General features: G+C 46.3%; 3 protein-coding genes and 1 long non-coding RNA gene across 10 annotated transcripts in view; 2 read left to right on the top strand and 2 right to left on the bottom strand.

Moving 5' to 3' along the window:
* Positions 1-26: 26 nt before the first annotated feature.
* Positions 27-4,290, top strand: KLHL10 (kelch like family member 10). The gene is made up of 5 exons (XM_075116619.1): positions 27-214; positions 735-1,224; positions 1,844-2,461; positions 3,166-3,315; positions 3,866-4,290. The coding sequence occupies exons 1-5, from the start codon at positions 27-29 to the stop codon at positions 4,235-4,237; spliced, it is 1,818 nt and encodes a 605-aa protein (XP_074972720.1). The 3' UTR covers positions 4,238-4,290.
* Positions 4,291-4,423: 133 nt separating this feature from the next.
* On the bottom strand, positions 4,424-10,712 carry KLHL11 (kelch like family member 11). Its single transcript, XM_075116614.1, has 3 exons — positions 10,223-10,712; positions 6,789-10,123; positions 4,424-4,660 (listed from the first exon to the last, which is right to left on the bottom strand). Exons 1-2 carry the CDS (start codon positions 10,693-10,695, stop codon positions 8,527-8,529), a joined length of 2,070 nt encoding a protein of 689 aa, XP_074972715.1. The 5' UTR covers positions 10,696-10,712; the 3' UTR covers positions 4,424-4,660; positions 6,789-8,526.
* A 45-nt stretch (positions 10,713-10,757) lies between these two features.
* On the top strand, positions 10,758-13,089 carry LOC142067705 (uncharacterized). Of its 2 annotated transcripts, none has more exons than XR_012664128.1 (3): positions 10,758-10,898; positions 11,279-11,327; positions 11,469-12,234. It is a non-coding gene; the product is annotated as an uncharacterized LOC142067705 (long non-coding RNA). The 2 variants fall into 2 exon arrangements; XR_012664129.1 differs by lacking the exon at positions 11,469-12,234 and adding an exon at positions 13,002-13,089 and having other exon boundaries at positions 10,780-10,898.
* The window catches only part of ACLY (ATP citrate lyase), a 30,208-nt gene continuing 25,569 nt past the window's right edge, over positions 11,663-16,301 (bottom strand). For all 6 annotated transcript variants that reach the window (XM_075116604.1, XM_075116602.1, XM_075116600.1 and 3 more), the window contains 9 exons: positions 16,165-16,292; positions 15,878-15,971; positions 15,447-15,601; positions 14,540-14,690; positions 13,884-14,027; positions 13,550-13,663; positions 13,040-13,122; positions 12,713-12,789; positions 11,663-12,519 (listed from right to left, as the gene is read on the bottom strand). In XM_075116604.1, the coding sequence (XP_074972705.1) occupies positions 12,425-12,519; positions 12,713-12,789; positions 13,040-13,122; positions 13,550-13,663; positions 13,884-14,027; positions 14,540-14,690; positions 15,447-15,601; positions 15,878-15,971; positions 16,165-16,292 (1,041 nt within the window). In that variant the 3' untranslated portion in view covers positions 11,663-12,424. The remainder of the gene's footprint in view (positions 12,520-12,712; positions 12,790-13,039; positions 13,123-13,549; positions 13,664-13,883; positions 14,028-14,539; positions 14,691-15,446; positions 15,602-15,877; positions 15,972-16,164; positions 16,293-16,301) is intronic.

Here is a 16,301-nt window from a genome sequence, read left to right on the forward strand (position 1 = left end):
TACCTTCCACTGCCTCGGGCTTCAACATGGGTGATAGCTTGGTGCCCACCAGATACTCGCCCTCACACATGGAGAGGAAGATGAGCGCTATGGCTTGCACCGTCTTCAATGAGCTTCGCCTGGAAGGGAAACTCTGTGATGTGATTATCAGCGTGGATGGTATTGAATTCAACGCTCACAAGAACATCCTCTGTAGCTGCAGTCACTATTTCAGGTCAGTGCTTGGAACAAGCGGGGACAGGGACACACGGCAGTTCCGAGCCTGTGTCACATTGTCTTAGTGTACCTCCAGCACTTACAACAGCACAAAGCCTCTCACCCAGCAGTCCCCCACAGTCCCAGTACCTGCCCGGACACCAGAACTGACCCACAACCTAGTATCTAACAGCAGCTCTGGAAGTGGTGTCCGACAAACTCCCAGGTGCGGTGCAGGGCTGGGAGCGTGGCCAGCCCAGCTTATCTGCCATCGGGCGGGGGGTTCTCCCTCCCCACATACCGTTATTCTCTGGTGTTCTTGTTGAAGCAAGGCGACCACTTGCCCTGTTGCTCTCTGTCCACAGCCAGAGGCTGTGACTCCTTTTTAAGACAACCAGCTAGTAAAATACTAAGTAATAAACTACGCGGCCTCCCAGCATGGCTACTGCCAGTGCCCAGATTGGTGCCTGGGGAAGAAGCACAGGGGATAATGCAGAAAAAGTTGGTTTTTTTCCCCCAGCACTGCTTTGTTTTTTCAGGGCTTTATTTACCAGCAACTGGAACAATGCAGAGAAGATGGTGTATAAAATCCCCGGCACTTCACCTGAAATGATGAGGCTCATTATTGAGTACGCCTACACCAGGACAGTTCCGATCACGGCTGACAACGTTGAAAGTTTGCTAACTGCAGCAGACCAGTTCAATATCATGGGCATCATCAGGCTGTGCTGCGAGTTCTTAAAATCCCAGCTATGCTTGGAAAATTGCATCGGCATCTGCAGACTCACAGATTATTACCACTGTCCCGACCTGCGAGAAGTAGCCTACATATTCATCCTCCATCACTTCGAGGAGATGACTAAGGTGTCTACGGAGTTTCTAGACCTCTCCGTCAACGAGCTAAAGCACATCATTGAGAAGGATGAGCTCAACGTGAAACAAGAGGATGCCGTATTCGAGGCTATTCTGAAATGGATTGCTCACGACCCGCAGAACAGGAGGCAGCACATTGCAGTCTTGCTGGGCAAGGTCAGTGCTGACACGGCGTGGGCCCGGGTGGCCCTGCAGGGCTGGCATGGGGCAGCCGAGCCAGAGCCGCTTGGCTTTCCTCCTAAGACTGGAGGAAACTGCAGCCTCCTATCGCTGCTCACAAGGAAGTGAGCTGTCAGACCGTTAGGCTGCTGCTGCCCTGGGGCGCGGGTTGAAGATCCTGCGCTGGGGTTGGGGCAGACCTGTTAAGTACACATTTCCTCTTGTTTAGAGCTTAAGTTTAACTGTTCCTCACATCCAGGAAGGGCCAAAGCTCACACGGGATGACATTATCTCTATATACACAAAGGTTATGAGCATTTGCCTAGACCAGCTATACTATGCAAATAGCAGCAGGCGTGAGGGCAGTGTCAGTCTGCGTACAGGAAGGCACTGTGCCAAGCAGTGGCAGACTCCCTGCCGTGAAATCGAAAGATTTACCCTTGCACACCCTTTTCTGGACTAGCTAAAAACTACACATTCAATTCTCTGGTTCTCTGGTAAGGTTTGGACTAGACTGTAGCCTGAAAGCAAAGCCGCCCAGCGTTGGAGCTATCCACGAAGGATAGGATGTACAGCACCTGCATTCACATTCTAACCTCCCCTCTGCGCTTCTCAGGTTCGACTGGCACTGATGCAAGCAGAATACTTCATGAACAACGTCAAAACACACGATTATGTGAAGGACAACGACGAGTGCAAAGTTCTCATCATAAACACGCTGACAGAAATGTACAACCTCAATATGCACGGCCCATCCTACTCTGATTTCACCAACCCGCTCAGTCGGCCTCGCCTGCCCTACGCCATCTTGTTTGCTATCGGAGGCTGGAGCGGGGGCAGCCCAACCAACGCCATTGAGACATATGATGCCCGTGCAGACAAGTGGGTGAACATCACATGTGAGCAAGAAAGCCCCCTTGCCTATCATGGCACAGCTTATTTAAAAGGCTTTGTCTACGTTATCGGAGGATTTGACAGCGTGGATTATTTCAACAGCGTCAAGCGGTTTGACCCCCTTAAGAAAACATGGCAGCAGGTTGCACCCATGCACTCGCGGCGCTGCTACGTCAGCGTCACCGTTCTCAACAACTTCATCTACGCCTTGGGAGGGTTTGATGGATACATGCGCCTCAACACAGCAGAGCGGTATGAGCCAGAGACGAACCAGTGGACGCTGATCGCCCCCATGCACGAGCAGAGAAGCGACGCTAGCGCGACCACGCTGCATGAAAAGGTAAATGGACTGTGAGATTACAGAAAGTAGTTAAGGTTGAAGTATGGTGAGGAGGACAAGGAAGCAAACACACACCAGTGCGCAGCATTACACAGCGAGCAAGCGCCTGTCCTTTCAGACGGCGCGTATCAAGGTCAGGACACCCATGGAGCTCAGCCAGTGATAAACACAGCCACCACTCCGAGTGTGCCATCTAGATAGGCAAGATAGGCTGTGGGAGCAGGAAAGGTAACAAATGCTCCCTTTAACACAACCAATCATTTAAAATAAACGGGAATAAGGTTCACATAAACCCTATTCATAAAATCCTGGAGCTACAGATACGAAGCTCTGTAAGAGGCAGGAGCTGACTGGTGTGGCGCAGATGCAGCCAGGAGTGGTAAAACCGTTCTAGAGCTGCTTCCCACCGATAGCCCACTTGCTGCCAGACAGTACGTTTCCCGGCCACAGGTCAAGACCGTGCCTATCTGCTTCATGCAGCTCAGGAAATAAAGGGCCTAAATCCTGATGGCCTGAACAACTCCCTGCACTTTCGTTACTTCAGACTCAGGATGACCATCGCCATTAAAACCAAAACCAAAACCAAACCAAAACCAACCCCCAAAAATCCAGCCGATCCATACTCTTTCATTTTCTCCTCAACATGTTCGTCCACCAAGAATTTAACCGCCCTGCTCAGATCTTTTTTCCCCTCCTGTAACCAGGTGTATATATGTGGTGGGTTCAACGGAAATGAATGCTTGATCACCGCTGAAGTGTACGATGCCACAAGAAATCAGTGGACCTTTATAGCCCCAATGAGAAGCAGAAGAAGCGGAGTAGGTGTGATCGCGTATGGCAACGAAGTGTACGCGGTAAGGGAGAGGTGGGACCTCTGCCGTAACACCTCCCAGCACATGTAGTACTTATTTCTGCTAATCTGCTTCTCCTAGATTTTCCGGCTGGCCACTTGCTTTTCAGTGAGATTTAGGGAAGAAGGTCAGAGCCAGAATGGTTGATGTGCCCCCTGAGAATATTATCACCCGCACGATTTTTGTTATGAGAAACATGCAGACAATTTTTAAGCAGCTGCAGCAAAGAAGTTATTTTCTGTTGCTGCTAGCAGCATTAGCAGCACAGAACACTTGTTTGGTCCTGTTTATGCTACCCATATACTGCATTTAACCTCTGTAGAGGTGTAAAATCTGTCAGTTGCACAGAATAACCTTTGGAAGCTCCAGAAAGACCAAGGGTGCAGTCTGCAGCAAGCAAGCATTGTGTTCTGAGACCACATGCACTCAGCAACGCTCAAACGGAAGTCAGGGAGGCAGGGCCAGTTACCACCTCACTTGGGTGCAAAGCGATTGGGCTGATGCAGCGGGTGAGGAAAGGCCTATTTCAAGTCCATACCTTTGGCATTCACAGGTGGGAGGATTTGATGGAGTCAACCGGCTTCGGAGCGTGGAAGCTTACAACCCCATTGCCAACACGTGGCGCACGGTCCACACCATGTTCAATCCTCGCAGCAACTTTGGCATTGAGGTGGTGGATGACCTTTTGTTTGTGGTTGGTGGCTTTAACGGTTTTACTACTACTTTCAACGTTGAGTGTTACGATGAAAACGCTAACGAGTGGTACGACGTTCACGACATGGGTGTATACCGTAGTGCCCTGAGCTGCTGTGTGGTGCCAGGTCTATCTAACGTCAGGGAGTACGTCGCCAGGCGAGACTTCTACATGGATGACTCTTCAAAAGAAGTCAGGTTCATTTCTTCAACAAGTAGCCTGCCTGTATGAACAGCTCCACTTAGCTAATAAAGTCTTCTGAGCAGCAAGTGGATGTATTGATTTATTCTAAAATAAAAACAATTGATACAGGCCAAAAGAATATTAGTATTTAATACCTTCATTCTAAGGCACCTCAAAACGTATGCATCAGCCCCAGCCTGCACAGCAACTTAAAAACTAAAAGGTACAACAGAATGCTAGAGAAATAAAAGGTTTATTTTCATTAATTCACTTATTACAATAAACTTTAGTACAGTGTATTTAAAGTAAAGAACATTACAGTAGGATTTGTTTCAGACACCCTATACACACACACACTACTTTACCTTACTGGAAGTAAGTACAGGAGCGCTGCTTCCCCAAGCAACCTGCTGAAGTCTACATTAATATCGGCGGGAGAGCGCAGCTGCCGTGATCCACAGTGACATGGACCTATGAGGAGTATCTGACTATTAATGGTCATCAAACATCTCGTTAGTTCCACACTTTACATTCATATTAGTAATAGGATTAGATCCTCTGGAGCACCTCTTTTATCAGACTTCCGCTCAGGACTGTCAAATTAGAGATATGATTTCTACCCTAACATAATGTGGACGTAGCTGAAGATAAATCTAAGCCATAAACCACTTATTTTAAGCTTGCTTTTTTTTTTTTTTAAAGACTGTTGACTGTTACAAGGTTGTATTAAAAATAACCTAGAAAGTTGCAATTCTTTGTGACTCAGTTTGTCAGCAGCAGTCAGTCTATTCTGTGACACATGAGTTGAGCCAATAGTTCTGATTTTAACGTTTACTGTAGTGGAGAAAAAGTATATTGAAATAGTATAGCAGAATGCTTGGCATAGTTATTCATAATGCATGCTAAGAAGGTGGTGTGTTTTCTTCATTTCTGGAGCAGTAGCCTACTATGTGCAAGAGAAAATCTTATTAAAAATACATACAAACCCAGCATACTAACATCAGGTAGTTATAAAATATTATGTACACATATGGCACCCAGAAATTACTACAGTGACAGCCAAGTCTAGGCAGGACGTGCCCTACTCCACTAATACTTTGAGCAGAAAGACAGGACAGGAAACATGCATTTTGTGGCACGTACTCAGTACAGGTATAGAGGTATGATTGTCATAAGGAGGAGGAAAAACTCCACCTGATGGTTTTCTACGTCAGGAAGGCCAGAAGTCAGCCCTCTAATACTTAACTGAATACACAGGAGGATCTTACTGACATTTAACTAGCCACTATAAACACAGGGAAAGAACTCCCAGGCTTTTGTTTATAGGATCATTTTATAAACACCCAGCAAGCTATGGCAGTCAAGGGCCACAAGGAATTTGTTATGCGACTCACAGGTTAGTGGGCTAAATTACAGCCAGAGTCAATAATGCAATTCTTCCGAACACCTACATGTGATACAATGGACAGTTAGACTTGTCAGTTAAAAACCATGTGCAGTGCAATTGGTCCACTTGAAGTCAAGGCTCAGAAAAACCCCAACTACTTAAAAATTCCATAGAATTGGCATAGCAAAAGTTAGAGCAAACCAGTGCTGCTCATAGTGCCCAGCACTCACCATGCAAACGAACAGACGGAGGCACAGTGCATCACGCACAGAACCGTGGCTGGCATTCACAGGTTAGGCTGTCCAGACACTAAGCTGTTTCGACACGGTCTTTGAGTGGAATGTCTTCAGTAAAATACACAGCTTCCATGTCAGCCAGAAGTTCTCGGGTAAGTGCAGTATCAATTTCGCTTAGAAAAAGAAAGACTGCAAGAAGTTTGTTCTTGCATCTAACTTTGTTGCGTGCTGCCACATGTTGAACTATTTAGTTCATACTCCAACTGAAATAATCATCTTAGTATTTCTCCCTAGACTTCGCTGACAGACTACAAGAGGGCTTTGACAGAGCTGCGGTGGTCTGACATGCTACCACCCTTCAACCGTTTCTTAAAAATCCCCACAGCAAAGTCAGTGGGGTGGAGTACGTAAAATCTTACCAATTGTTTCTGTGCAAAGTTGGGTGAAGTACCTTAAAGTCAGCTCCCACAGATTTAAGCTAAATCAGCGGATTTAATACTAAAGCTGTCAGGCTTTTTCACACTTCTATTCACAAACCCTGATGTAGGGGAAGTAATTCTTAAACTATTCCAGCCATCAGCTCTTGCAGATTTGGGACAGACTCCACTGATTAACCCCTTGCCTTCAGGTCTGCACGAGCCGATTTGGTAACAGGCACTTCTGAACACCAGCCTTAAACCTAAACAAGTTTACCTAATTCCTCTCTTACATTAGGCCAGCATCGTACAACTTAACCTAACAATCCAACAGGCAAATAAAACACAACACAGTTACCACAGATAAGTAAACTGAGACTAAACTTAGGATTTTCAAGGTTTGTTTTGGGTTGGTTTTTTTTTTTTATAACAAGGCTAGATTATTCTGTTTCAGAAAGACAAGTTATTGATATCAGCAGTAGCCAGTGAACTGCAAAGCTGAGCATTAAGGGACATACACATCAGAGAACCTATACACACTATGTGGTTGAAAGACTTACCCAGTGTTTCAGATATGATCTAGGCTGCCTGCTGAATTGGAAAATGAGAAGTATCAGCTCAGAAAGCTAAACAATTAAAAAACAAAACAAAACAAAAAACCAAACTGTTTAGAAGTTCTTTTGCAAAGATGATGCCCACATCAAAACCACCAGCAAATAATCATATGAACCAACGACAGTAACCAGATTCTCCAATGTTTGTCTACACAAATTCTGGAACACCCTGTTTATTCCTCCCTTTCCCCTTCCCTTTGCTAAGATCCTGAGTTCAGCTGCAGTGAAAACCTGGAATATTCAAATGAAGGGAAGCATGGGAAAGAAAAGGAGGTAGGAAGGATGCACTGAATCCACTAGTAACCTAAGCTGTCCTGGAGCTCTTTGGATCAGGGAGAAGGAGTGTTCAGTGGGACAGTCAACCAAGAGGCAGTGATGCTCTGAAGGAAATAGTCCACACTCTGTTCCTTGGGGGTGTAGCAGTAAGCAAACCTGGGCCAACCAGGGCACTGGTTTATGTAAAACCACCTCAAAACGCCAAAAGGTATTTAAATCAGGTTAAATCTTACCGCCACGGCATGTGGGTAAATGAAAATATTTAAAGACTGCAAAAACCTCCAGGTGCCTCTAAAAATGTTCTTGTCATCAGTAACTGAGAGCCAACTATCTCCCTTCAAGAGGAAGGCCAAGCACTGGTTTGTTAAGGAGCGCTGCAGCACAGCTACTCTAAGTTTCTCAGGAAAGTATACTGAAGGCAAAGGGTACTGATTGTCAAAGACAGGCTGGAAACAGGCTCGTGGGCATTCTGATCACTTTTTCACTAGAATTAAAACACGTGCAACATTTGAAAAAGGACCTGGAAGTAGCTCAGGTTTCAATCTATTAACGTGAAATTATCTAATTCTTACTAGTCCACACTGACAGAAGTGAACAGTCCATGTTGGTGAGTTGCTACTTCGCTGGTTTTCACTCCTTTTATCAGGCTGATCGTTGCCCCAAGTTTCTAATGAAGCTGTCAAAGACAAACTCAAAGCATTTTCAGATACACCTAAAAAACCCTACTGCCTCAAGTTCTCTGTTTTAGCATGTCTTGTGTTCTACCAATCATCCATTTATAAACTTTGCAGCCTCTCTACAACATACAGATACAAAATATTTGATACACATAGAAACATCCTGAAGTAATTTTATAAAGAAAGATTGTGCTTTTGTTCTCATATGTAACTATTGCACTTGCCTCCAACTTGGGAAAGCGAAGTACAGTAACACCAACTCTACGTGAAGTTTAGTCACTGAGGAGGAGTGAATCAAAGGAATGTCAATATATAAGTGCAAATAAAACAGGTGCTTTCAAGCACACACAAATGTAACAGCTAAATTATTAAGGTAGAGACCTTTGATTTTCAAAATAGGACTGTTAGAGAGTAACTCTACAGAAATCCTTGAAAACAAAGATCTGAAGAGAGAAATAACAGACTTAATGTTCCGGGAGATATTTCACAGCCCATTACACAGGCTAGTTCTTCCCTGGGCACCATTAAGTAATACTGTTGGACTAACATAGTTTCTCAATTCCCATCCATCCTCAACTTCTGAGCTTATGTATTGAAAATTAAGAAAAGATGGTGGTTTTATGCATCAAATCCAATCAAAACCCTCATGTCTTATAAAGACATATCAAGCCTAGCAAAATGGTTTAGCACAGTATTTCCTAGATTAATCAGGAGGAGTGATATTCAAGAAACTAGCACTCGATCTGTGAGCGTGGCATTCTCCGCAAGCTTAGGGAGTGTCGGTGTATTTCTTGCATCTGCCTTTCCTGCATTTGCCTTATTCTATCTTTTTGCCACATCAAGTTTTGTGGCATAGGGTATCTTTGTGTTCCCTGTAAGCACCTGAAGGGAATTCTGACATGGCAGGCTGTTGCTCTGCAGCGAGGCTGAGGCATAGGAGGCAAAAGCATCCAGCGCTTTCTCTCAGCACAGTAACGATAGGCCTCTTTCCTGTATTGTTTGTCAATATCATCGCTGTTCTTCCACCCCCCAATGATGAAAACATCATCTTTATAATAACAAATAGCTGCTCCTTCAATGCTAAGAACCTCTGGGGGCAAGCTTTCAAGCATTTCATCCGAGGCCCTGCCAGAGATCTTTATCTTGGCTTCCTCATTATCTATAGGGTAACTCTTGGGGCAGCACGATGCTGTATGGTAAAAGTTTGTGTTAGCAACAGACATCTGAAAAGAGCAATAATTATCAATGAGCGGCAGAGACTCCACATCCTGCCACTGCCTTGTTTCAGCATCGTATCTGATAATAACTGCCCTCAACCCATCTTCGCTATCACTGTCAACTGGGGTACGAGCAGCAACATACACAAACCGGTCTTCTACAGAAACAGCTTTGACATCACGGAGAATCTTTGGTGCTGACTCCAGGTTAAGCCATTTGTCTTGCTCGGGATTATAAATGGCCACATCTTTAAAGCCAGGACTGAAATTGCCATGTCCACCAATACTGTACAAGTTTCCCCTAACTTCAGTAAGGCCAAAAGAATGCTTTCTGGTTATTAGATTTGAGACTTGCTCCCAGATATTTCTGTTTGGATTGTACCTTTCTACAGTCTTGGCAAACCCTGGCTCCATGGAGCCAGCCACATAAACGTAAGATTCTGTCACAGCAACAGCATGCCCATCAAGATGATTATGTATGTGCGGTAAGTTTACCCACCTATCTTCGTCGATGAAATACCCTACGCACTCACTCAAGTAATCTCCTCCCTCCGATACACCACCAATCACCATAATGACATCCATGTTTTGCCCAAAACGCGGCAACAACGCTACAGGACAAGTGGAATGTTGTAGATTACCAGACTGCAGGTTCTCAGACCGCAAGGCATGACTCTCCACAGCTTCGGACACTAATTTAACACAGGCTTCATTGCTCGATACCAGCCTTTCAGACTTGACGTGGCGAGTAAGGTAGGTGGGTTTCATCTGAGACAATCTAAGCAGTTTAAAGAGATCTTCAAAATACCTCTCTCGTTCCTCAGGATTTTTCTGAACCCACTTCAAAATGGTCTCAAAGAGGATTTCTTCAGAGTCCACTGTGATCTCCGAGTCTGAGAGCCAGTCTCTGATGAGGTGAAAGGGCAGAGTGTAGAACTCCTCATCTTGGATAACTTTGTAGAAGTTTCTCCTGATCATATCCTGAGCTCTGAGGGCCAGCTGATTCAAGGAATACATGTGGGCTAAGCTGTGAACCGCAACGCAGTTGGAGAGGTTGAGCTTCTTCTTCAGAAACTCCCCACAGAACTCTTTTAACCGGGTCAGCAGAAACCTGCAGAACAAACCAACAGGGGTGATGCTGCGGCGCGGTCGCTGCCGGCTGGGCCTCGGCCAGCCCCCCCCCCCCCCCCGGGCCCCGGGCCCCACTCACCTGTCCGCCATCTCCAGCACCTCATGGACGTTGCCGGGGCTGACGCGGATGGTGCCGGTGTACATGAAGCCAACGACGGCCTCCACCGTGTCGGGGTCGGGGCCGCCCTCCGAGCTCCACTTCTGCAGCTCCACGCGGCCGGAGCGCGACTCCGCGAAGCCCCCCGAGAGCAGCGGCGTGAAGTACTCGGTGGCGGCGGCCAGGACGGAGCGGTGCGCCCGGTACTCGCGGGCCGCCCCGGGCCGCCCGCCGCCGAAGGCCAGAGTGATGTCGCAGTACAGGCCGTGGCGGCGCTGCTCGTTCTGCCGCCAGGCCAGGTCGGAGCAGTGCGCCGGGCACCCGAACTCCTCCGCCTCCACCTCCCCATCCACCCCGCCGCCGCGCGAGCCCCCGCCCTCCGCCTCCGCCGCCGGTGGACCCGGGCCCGGCTGCGGCTGAGGAGAGGCTGCGGCCGCCGCCATCTTGTCCGACATGGCGGGTTGCAGCCAGTGCGCCTGCGCGCCGGGGGAGAGCGCCGCGCGCCGCGCTGCCCCCTGGCGGGAAGCGGTGCTGGCGCCGCAGGCAAAATGGCGGCCGTTGTCACTGGCGGAGCGGCCGCGGCGCCGCGTCCCCTCAGCCCCGGCCGCCGTCACCGGCGGGCAAGGGCTGCCCTGAGGGGAGCAGGGCTGGGACCGAGGTGAGTGCCCCCCTCGTTGTTCAGTAAGCAGACGCACCAGGGCCCCCCGCCCCGGCCCGCCCGCCTCAGGGGAAGGCGGGGCGGGGACCGCCGGCTCCTACTCCCCTCGCCTCGGGCGCTGCTGCCCGGCGAGCGCGAAAAGCCCGTCAGGGGGGAAGCTCCCTTTGGGGGGGCCCCGAGGTGACAGCGGGGGCGGCGGCCAGAGCCGGTGGTCCCTGTCCTTTGGCACAAGGGCAGCTCACCGGGCGCCTTGCGCTTGCAGGGGAATGGGATCGCTTTGCCAAACGGCGTAGGTACCACAGACCAGAAATACACCCCTAGTCTTATTCAGAGCTGAGAGCTAGATTTTTGATTATTTTTCTCCTTAACATCACTCTCAGGCAAACCTGCAGGGAAGGGACTTTACCTGAGGAATTCACTCCAACTAAGGTACGCTTTTTTTTTTGTTAACTAGAATGAAGTGAGCTGTAGTTGATTATTTCAGTTTACTACACAACATGATAATAGTTTCCTAAACTCTTGTATAATACTATATCAATTATAGATTACTTTCCTTCTCTAATTTGCTAGATTTCATCTCAACGCACACTGAAACAGGACAAGTTAAGTCTGTGTGTTGGTCCCCCCACTTAAATCGACCAGAACACGTACCACAAGAGGAATAACTGCTCTGAGGTTTGGTATTTTGTTGCTTCCCGGCTTGTCACACATTCTATTTGACACAGTTTGGGACCAACTTTTAGAAGCGAGAAGTGGAAAAAGAATCAATTAGTAGTGTATCATTTATTTGAGTTAGGTTACAATACACAGATGAGTAGGACGCTGAAGTTATTACTGCGATTATTTTTGCATCTGCAGAGGATGAGTGACATCCCATACACCAGCAATCTAACAGTAAATGAGAAATTGTTTGCATAAATACAGACACTGGAATACATGTAGTTTCACAGTTTTAACAGCAGTATGTTACAACTTTACACTTTAAATTACTACACCAGAGTTTGAGTAACATTGGTTATACATCAGCAGTGGTCCCACTATTCAGGATACAATCAGACTGAAGATGAGAACACAGTAAACAAATTGAAAAACAGCCAACCACAAAAGAAAAAAAAGCCCAAGTTACGGCTTATGGGAATGATGGGTACTTCCCCCTCTACCGGGAAAAGTTACAGCTTGTTCCAGAGTAACAGACCTTCCACAAGTTCAGTAAGACTGTGCCTGTGAGCAAAACTCCCCTCCCCAAACCCTTAAAAATCTTTTCTGGAAACAAAATGAAACAAGAATAGAAAATAATAAAAGGGTGAGACAGTATTAAATACAGCAGGGAACATGGAATATCGCAAGTTTTGGTTTTTATTAGAGTAAGTTTCTATTCTTATAAAACAGTTGCTTTGCACAGTTTGAGCGGGCAGCTCAATGTCTATGTACCAATGGCCTTTATACATCAAAGTCCCATTTGCGGCTGTCCTCTGTGCAGGCTTCTGTCTTCTTGCAGTGACATTCTGAGGCAATACTACAGGTTCTCACATAGTCATGTGCTCTGGTAGAACATAGGATATGTCATCCCACGGGTGACGGTACAGACCTTGCTTCAACCTCTTCTGATCCAGGTAGTGTCCTAAAACAAAAGTGGGTTATGTTACAAAACTTCTGCTCCTCCTCCTAGTCTTACTTTGCCTTGAAACAACTTTGATTCCTCTCTTCCCACAACTAGTGTTTCAGACTGAGTCCCCAGAGGTTCACGTGTCTCATGTTCACAGTCGCAGGGCATCCCCTAGTAGGGGGAAGGCGCAGAAAGACGGCAAACTTACCAATGAATCCCATACTCCTGCCTAGTACAAAGATGCCATTAAGAGCTCCTATATCAATATATTCATCTGCTTCTTCCCTGCAAGAGAAAAGAAATTAAATAGTTCCTCATAGTGATCTATTTAAGGAATCAATCATAGACAGGCTATGAGTCTGCTCTAGTGCCAGTAGGAACACCGAATTAACGTGAAAGCTTCCGTCCCCCAAGCCTAGGCTGCGTTTCCTTCACAATGTCCTTTTGAAATCCTGGCGCCACGTGAGCTGGCATTATGGCTCCCATCATTTTTATAGGGCCATGACCCAAGAGAACCAGCCCACTACCTACTTACCGTGTGAAAGAGCCACAATTCCTGAGAACGTCAACAAAGGCAACTCCAATAAAGCCATCTACATTCAGGATAAGATTTGGTTTCTGCAAGAAATGAAAACACACCCCAATAAAGACGTTAACAGTGGCAAATGATGTTCACCTGGCAGCTTCCATCCTCAAGGGTAATTTGAGGGTTGCCCATAATTGTGGGCACACAAGCTAGGGATACAGAAGGCTGTTCAGCAACTTGGGCGGGAGCCACACTTAATGCAAATGATGGAAAAACAATGGGCCTGCATTTGGTTCAGACCACAGAGATTATCTGCCACAGCCCATCATGTGTGCTAGCTCTGCCTCAGATTTAAAGCATACAGCCTTACCAAACTGTAGTTGTACTTGGCCCATAGAAATACAGAACCCCAGCAACAATTTATGAAGCAGTGCAATTAAAATACAGTATTAACCCCATGTCACTTGTCCCCTAGTAAGAAAAAGTGCTCAAGAGGAGATAAATACTAGCGCATTTCACCTTGGAAGTTGTAATTTTTTCCACTTCGAGTGCATAGTCCAACAGTGGGGTGGCAGGGAAATGCTGCTTCACATAGTCTTTGAGAATCTGAACTCTCATGTCTGGGTTATTTATCTGCAAGTTAAGAACATATTACAGTCACTGTTGCTGCCTCTTACACAGGTACTTGCCATAAGCTTTACTATTTGTAGGTTTAGGATTTAAGTCCTGAGAATTTGGTCAATAGCTGCCTCTGCAAGTTGCTCATTTTCTTTTTTTTTTTTTTTCCTTCCTCTCCTCTGCCCCTCTAAAAAACCAGACAAACCTCCAGTTTGTACTAACGCAGTTTTCTTACTGATTTGACTCTGTGTCCAATGCCCATAATCAATTTCCCTTCTTTCTTCATCTTATTCACAAACTCCATAGGGATAATCCCACTGTCAAAGGCTTTGCTGAACATTTTAGCTGCAGCGTCCAGTGCTCCACCAAACCGGTCACCCTGGGTACGATACACAAAGGGAATTACGGCAAAGGATTCCACAGTTAAGGTACAAAACAAGCATCAATGTGGCATTCATGAAATTAAAGTCAGGCAAGCACTTGAGATAAAGTATTTGCTTATAACAACACAAGTGTCAATATGTAGCCAACACCATCTCCACGAGAGGCAAAGTGTGGGGGGAAATGCTATTTAAAGTCTGTTTTATTAGATTTTCACTTGTCAGTGTTGAAAGAGGCTCGGCAATCTTATAGGGACAATGCTGACAGCAATTTGGCCACTATGAAATATTTCTAGACTCAAACAAGTCTTGCTAACTTGAAAAATGGACTAGGTTTTAAACCTAGAGCATCAAGCTATTAGAGTTGAATTCAACAGAAATTCAAAGCATGAGTGAACAGACACAACCTGTCCATGGCTCTGCAGCCAATCTAAACCTTAAATTAATAGTAATAAAACCTGAACAGACTGATGAGTAGCAAAGCCAAATCTCCTGGAGATTAAGTACGTACAATAGTAAGAAGGCCTGAAGTGAGACTTGAGACAAGATCTTTTCCAGCTCTTGCACAGACAATGGTGTTGTGGGCTCCAGATACAGCAGGTCCATGATCTGCTGTTACCATCAAACACATCTCAATGAATTGGCAGGCATACTTTGGTAACCTGTGCAATGTAGAGACTGAAGTCATTTATGGTATAGAAAAATTAATAACAAGACACTTGGTGTTATACTGCACAGTGATTTTCGGTTTAGGTGTATGCTTGAAAGAAGTAGAACAGAGAAAGGGAGCTCTAGGGTCACAATACCCGTCAGTGCATCCCAGTACCCTTCTTAGAGATCAGATTATTAGTCAGCTTCCACAGCAGCTGTTTAGCTCAAAGCTGAGGGTCAGTTTTGGAGGCTGAGTTTGCATACACTCAGCTGACTGATCAGTAAGCTCTGTGGGCCCCTCTGAGGGGAGCCATGAGCCTCCTGTTCTGCTGAGCCAGAGATTCCAGCTAGTGCCAAGAGTGCCTCTAATGAAAGCACGATCAGATGAAGGCAGCAAACTTCTGCCGTTCAGAAGTTTCCCTGTAGGCTGGTTAGCAAATGTTTGTAAACTCCCCAATCTCTGCAGAGTCGAGGTGACAATTATACTAAGGAAGTAGTCAGAGAGTGTGAAATAGGCCTAGGATAGAGAAATTTCCATAATGCACCACAAAACTTGTGGAAGGTGCTATCCAAAGACTAAGACATACTGTATGAAGCCTTGAAATGCTGATGTGGTCTCAGAGGAGAGGATATAGAGACGGCATTTCTAATGAATCTACCTTCGGAAAGGAATCCTAGAGTTACCTTTGTGCTTAGAAGTCTATTAAAAACCAAGGAAAACTTCAAGCCTTCTAGAATTTGGGAGCTTTCACAAAAAGCTGCCTCACCTCCTTTGAAACCAGAGCAGGCCCAGAACCCCTCCAATTCCCATCTCTTCTTTGAAGACCTCAGTGATTGGCATCCCAGCATAAATCAGTTCCTGACCTCTCTCGTCACAGATACTTGTCATAAAGGAAGCTGGTTTGCGGATCAGCCCCAGCTCCTGAAATCACAGCATAAAGATGGGATTTTAAACATTCCACATTAGAAGCAAGGAGCAGTAGGAGGCGGAGTGGTCAAACAACGATGCTGTAAGCTTGCCCTCAGAGTGGCTTCCACAGCCTCGAACCAGTGTAGCCAGTGAGCTCACAGAAAACACTGTAAAGTGCCAGATAAAACCCCAAGGCAACACCATTATCACCATAAGTGTCCAGAATCACAGCAAACATCCTGTCTAGTTTCTAAGGAACCAAAAAGCAAGTAAAACAGCACAGCTCACCCTTGCCCAGGAGTAATCCATTGGCACAGTTGGAGGAGGCACTTCCTCAGCTGGTTCAATCACTCTTTTGGCCACAAGATCCTGGTAGACAGACCTAGGGAGAGAATCCATTTATTAACTTAAGTCCTTTTAAGAGATGCAAGTGAGGTGGCCTTAATCTAGACCTTAAAAACCCATGATGAATAGAAGTTGCTTCCTTAAGCAGGAATATATTCCTTTATCAGGCTGGAATCAGCACCCTAACAGTTTTTGTCCGCTGCTGAAGGTGGCCTGTTAATGTGACTTACTGAATGACTTCTCCTAGTTCATCAAAACTCCGGGGAACAAACACACCAGCTTCCTTCAAGGCTTGATTCTTTGCAACAGCAGTTTCAGAAGCCTGGTTGGCACAAGCTCCTGCATGGCCAAACTGCACCTACAAACA

The sequence above is a fragment of the Phalacrocorax aristotelis genome, chromosome 23 (assembly GCF_949628215.1).
Source record: "Phalacrocorax aristotelis chromosome 23, bGulAri2.1, whole genome shotgun sequence".
NCBI lineage: Eukaryota > Metazoa > Chordata > Aves > Suliformes > Phalacrocoracidae > Phalacrocorax > Phalacrocorax aristotelis.

Bases quoted from the DNA above. Each gene is read 5' to 3' on its own strand.
- KLHL11 (XM_075116614.1), bottom strand. From the start codon at position 10,695: ATGTCGGACAAGATGGCGGCGGCCGCAGCCTCTCCTCAGCCGCAGCCG. The intron at 10,124-10,222 runs GTGAGTGGGGCC...TTTGTTCTGCAG, and splicing joins GTGCTGGAGATGGCGGACAG to GTTTCTGCTGACCCGGTTAA.
- KLHL10 (XM_075116619.1), top strand. From the start codon at position 27: ATGGGTGATAGCTTGGTGCCCACCAGATACTCGCCCTCACACATGGAG. The intron at 215-734 runs GTCAGTGCTTGG...TTGTTTTTTCAG, and splicing joins AGCTGCAGTCACTATTTCAG to GGCTTTATTTACCAGCAACT. The intron at 1,225-1,843 runs GTCAGTGCTGAC...TGCGCTTCTCAG, and splicing joins TTGCAGTCTTGCTGGGCAAG to GTTCGACTGGCACTGATGCA.